Source organism: Sebastes fasciatus, chromosome 9, assembly GCF_043250625.1.
Source record: "Sebastes fasciatus isolate fSebFas1 chromosome 9, fSebFas1.pri, whole genome shotgun sequence".
NCBI classification, from domain to species: domain Eukaryota; kingdom Metazoa; phylum Chordata; class Actinopteri; order Perciformes; family Sebastidae; genus Sebastes; species Sebastes fasciatus.
The window spans coordinates 958314-962500 of record NC_133803.1 but is presented as its reverse complement, the minus strand read 5'-3'; the positions used below and the strand labels follow the sequence as shown (position 1 = coordinate 962500).

General features: G+C 43.4%; 1 protein-coding gene across 1 annotated transcript in view; it reads left to right on the top strand.

Annotated features, from left to right (window-relative positions):
• Positions 1-3319, top strand: part of aprt (adenine phosphoribosyltransferase) — a 24436-nt gene extending 21117 nt beyond the window's left edge. The window contains exon 5 of the mRNA XM_074645475.1: positions 2758-3319. Coding sequence (XP_074501576.1) covers positions 2758-2897 — 140 coding nt within the window. The 3' untranslated portion in view covers positions 2898-3319. The remainder of the gene's footprint in view (positions 1-2757) is intronic.
• The last annotated feature ends 868 nt before the right edge of the window (positions 3320-4187 follow it).

The window sequence follows — 4187 nt, the reverse complement described above, 5'->3', positions numbered from 1 at the left end:
ACGAAGCTGTTTGAGTTTGGCTGTGAACCAGGGCTTCTCGTTGTTGTAGTGAACCCTGGTGCGCGTCGGTATACAGCTGTCCTCACAGAAGCTGATATACGACGTCACATCCTCTGCATATTCGTCCAGACTGTCAGTGGCGGTCCTAAACATCTCCCAGTCCGTGCAGTCCGTGCAGTCCAGGCACTCACGCAGATCCTCCACCGCCTCGCTGCTCCACTTCTTGGTCGTCCTCACAACCGGTCTAGCCAGTTTGACCCTCTGCCTGTAAGAGGGGATGAGGTGGACCAAGACGTGGTCGGAGTTTCCCAGCGCAGCGCGGGGAACGGCGTGATATCTGATATCTGATGTTGCATATATATGTATATATGTATGTATATATATGTATATATGTATGTATATATATATATATATATATATATATATATGTATATATATATATGTATGTATATATATATATATATATATATATGTATATATATATATGTATGTATGTATGTATATATATGTGTATATATATATGTATGTATATATATGTGTGTATATATATATATATATATATATATATATATATGTATGTATATATATATATATATATATATATGTATATATATGTATATATATGTGTGTATATACATATACATATATATATATATATATATATATATATATATATATATATATATATATATATATATATATATATATATATATACATGTGTATATATATATATACATATATGTATATATATGTGTATATATATATATATATATATATATATATATATATATATATATATATATATATATATATATATATATATACATGTGTATATATATATATACATATATGTATATATATGTGTATATAGAGTTTTACTCTCCAGATGTTAATCTGGTCAGCAGCTGTCTGCACGGCTCCGTCTCAGCTAAGTCTCACGGAACCGCCACCTGAACTGAAGCATTTATTTACGCTTCTTCATGCCAATATTTTTTTCAACAATAGGTGTTTAAACGTGAGGTTGATGCCCATTAAAGCATCGAATAATATATTTATGTGAGTGTGGATCTTTATCCAATCAGAACCAACCGTCGTGTAGCCTCATTCAGATGAAATCACAGTGATCTGATGACATCCAGCCCAACACAGTTTCATCATGAGCCTGGTGGGCTCCTCGCCGGGCGCATCGTTCTGTGCGCCGCGACCGAGCCCTGCTATGAAAGGCCCGACCGTGAGTTTTACAGCACACCTCTCCCGGACCTCGCCGCTACCCGGGGCCGTTGAACTCTCGCTGTGCAGTATGCCCTCTCTTCCTGTGGGGAGGGACGGGACTCCCGTCGCGACTGTCAACCAGGGCGGACTGTCCTCCGTCTAAGAGGTCTGCGGCGATGTAGGCATTGATCTCTAATATGCGGCTAATGGGGCGGCTGTGGCTCAAGGGGTAGAGCAGGTTGTCCACCAATCGGAAGGTCAGTGGTTCGATCCACGGCTGCTCCGTGTCACATGTCGATGTGTCCTTGAGCAACACACTTAACCCCAAATTGCTCCCGAAGGCATAGCCATCGGTGTGTGATGGGCAAATCACCTTAGCAGCCTCGGCCATCAGTGTATGAATGTGTGTGTGAATAAATGCAAGTCCATTAATAGTTAAGGTCAGGCATAAGGTCAAACTTGGGTCCAAAGCCAGCTCCCCTACTTCCGGTGACCATTGGGGTGGTGGATGTGCACCTGGACCAAAAGCTGGACTGGTCTGTGAACTCTGACGCTGTCTACAGGAAGGCGCAGAGCCGGCTCTTCAGATGCTTCAGATCAGCCAGATGCTGCAGATGTTTCACCAGTCCGTAGTGGCCGGTGTCATGTTTCCTGCCGTGGTGTGCTGGGGAGGCAACGTGAAGGTTGGGGACGCTATGCGGCTAGACAAACTGATCAGGAAAGCCGGCTCGGTGCTGGGCACGGAGCCGGACTCTCTAGTGTCTGTGGCAGAGAGAAGGACATCCTGGATAACACCAACCATCCCCTCCACTACACATCGGCCAGCCAGAGAAGCAGGTTCAGTGCTAGACTCCTCTCCCTGAAGGGGAAGGTCTGCCTTCAGAACTCTTTTGTTCCCATTAGGCCTCTTAATTCATCCACCCCCAGTAGGGGGCTGTCCCTTCAGGACCATGGACACGGTCTCACAGTGTGGCTAAAGTCACTCAGTGTTTGCAATACTTTTGACCTCTTTGCACATTAATAATTGTATTGCCGTACCTTGCTATATTTTGCACATATCTGGACATGTTCTACTACTGTGTCTTTTTATTCTACTGTTAACTGCTCAAATCCTGTTACCCAGGACTCAGCTGCACACCCGCCACTACTTTTATTCATTTCAATGTTTAATTACGTCTGTAGTGGTACTTACTTACTGCTTACTTTTAACCTTTTACTTCATCTATATATCTGGTCCATTACTGTACTATACCTTTATGTTAGCTGCTGGACACCTGAATTTTCCTCGAGATGAATAAAGCATCTACCTACCTAACTACCAACCAATCATATGAACATGGTATCTGGTGGTCGGGCTTTGCAGTGGTCTAGTATAGAGAGTGGACCACGATGCGACCCGTAGATAGTTGAGAGAGGAAAGAGAGTCAAACGGTCCGGCTGCCCCGGGCATTTACGCCCATGTGGTATGCGCCCTAACCACTAGGCTATCGGGTCGCCCACCATCTTGTAATAAAGTGACATTCGGGTGTGTGTGTGTTTTTCAGGGACGCTGTATGCAGCCTGTGAGCTGATGAGGAAGCAGCAGGCTGTGATCCTGGGCTGTATGGTGGTCATCGAGCTCAAGGAGCTGAACGGCATCGACAAGCTGAAATCACACAGTGTGTTCTCCCTGGTGCAGTACTGACGACCGCTGCAGCCCCCACACTAGAAACCAGTCCAACACAGTCACCTCACTGGAAACCAGTCCAGCGCAGCCGCCTCACTGGAAACCAGTCCAACGCAGCCGCCTCACTGGAAACCAGTCCAACGCTGCCGCATCACTGGAAACCAGTCCAACGGGGGTTCTAAAAGCAGTCACCTCTGGAGCTCATGCACACATTTACAGTTTTTGTCATTTCAATCCCTGTTTTGCAGTTTTAATCAGCACTAAAATACTAAATGATTTGTCATTCATTCATAATTCAAATCATAATAACAATTCAATTGTTAGTGGTCTCGTATGTCTCTCTGTGTCTAGAATGTTCTGTTCCTTTTCACCTGCTAAATGCTGGGACCAGTGCCTGAACAACATACATGAATATATAATAAAACGGTTTCTCAGCTGTATTTCATGTGAATATGAGTTTTTCTTTTGGATGGGCCAAAGGGTCTTAAAGCCTTTACATTGGTACTCAAAGTGTGTATTTGATGGGTGTGTGAGCTATCCAGACATGGCCTTCCAATATCTCGGACTATTTTGGAACATACTATTTTTCCCACTAACTGCAACACATTTCAATACAGTAAAAAGACAAATAAACAAATACAATTAAAGCCGCAAGTGGCATTTCGCGGGTTATAGCCTTTATCGCTCAAAGCGCCCCCCTAGTGGCCGATTTAAATGAAACTTCCAGCGGATGTTTCAGCTACTCTTGTGAACATATGCTGCAAGCTTGGAGATGATGGGCCAAAGGCTTGTGAAGTTAGGTCTATTGATGTGCTGAGGCACGCCTCTTAAAAATTTATTGGTCAATATCTTTACAACGCAATAACATATCAACAAGCTTAATGCAACTTTTGATGAGCCTGGTCCAATAATGATTCGCAGAAAATATGCCAGCAATCGGACCTACGGCTTAGGAGGAGATATCAAAAATGTGTTTTTCAAAAAATCCAATATGGCGGAAAATATTTCCAGGCGAACTTTGGAGGTCCAAGAGGCTTTATTGTAGATCACACGGAGTTGCACATATGTGTCACATTTCAAGTCAATCAGACTTACGGTTTGAGGGGCGTGGCCTTTCCAAAATCGCATGTTTGGGCGTTAATTACAGCGCCACCATGTGGCCGATTTGAATGAAACTTTCAGCAGATGTTTCAGCTACTCTTGTGAACATATGCTGCAAGTTTGGAGATGATGGGCCAAAGGCTTGTGAAGTTAGGTCTATTGATGTGCTGAGCCCGCCCCTTAAAAATTAATTGGTCAATATCTTCA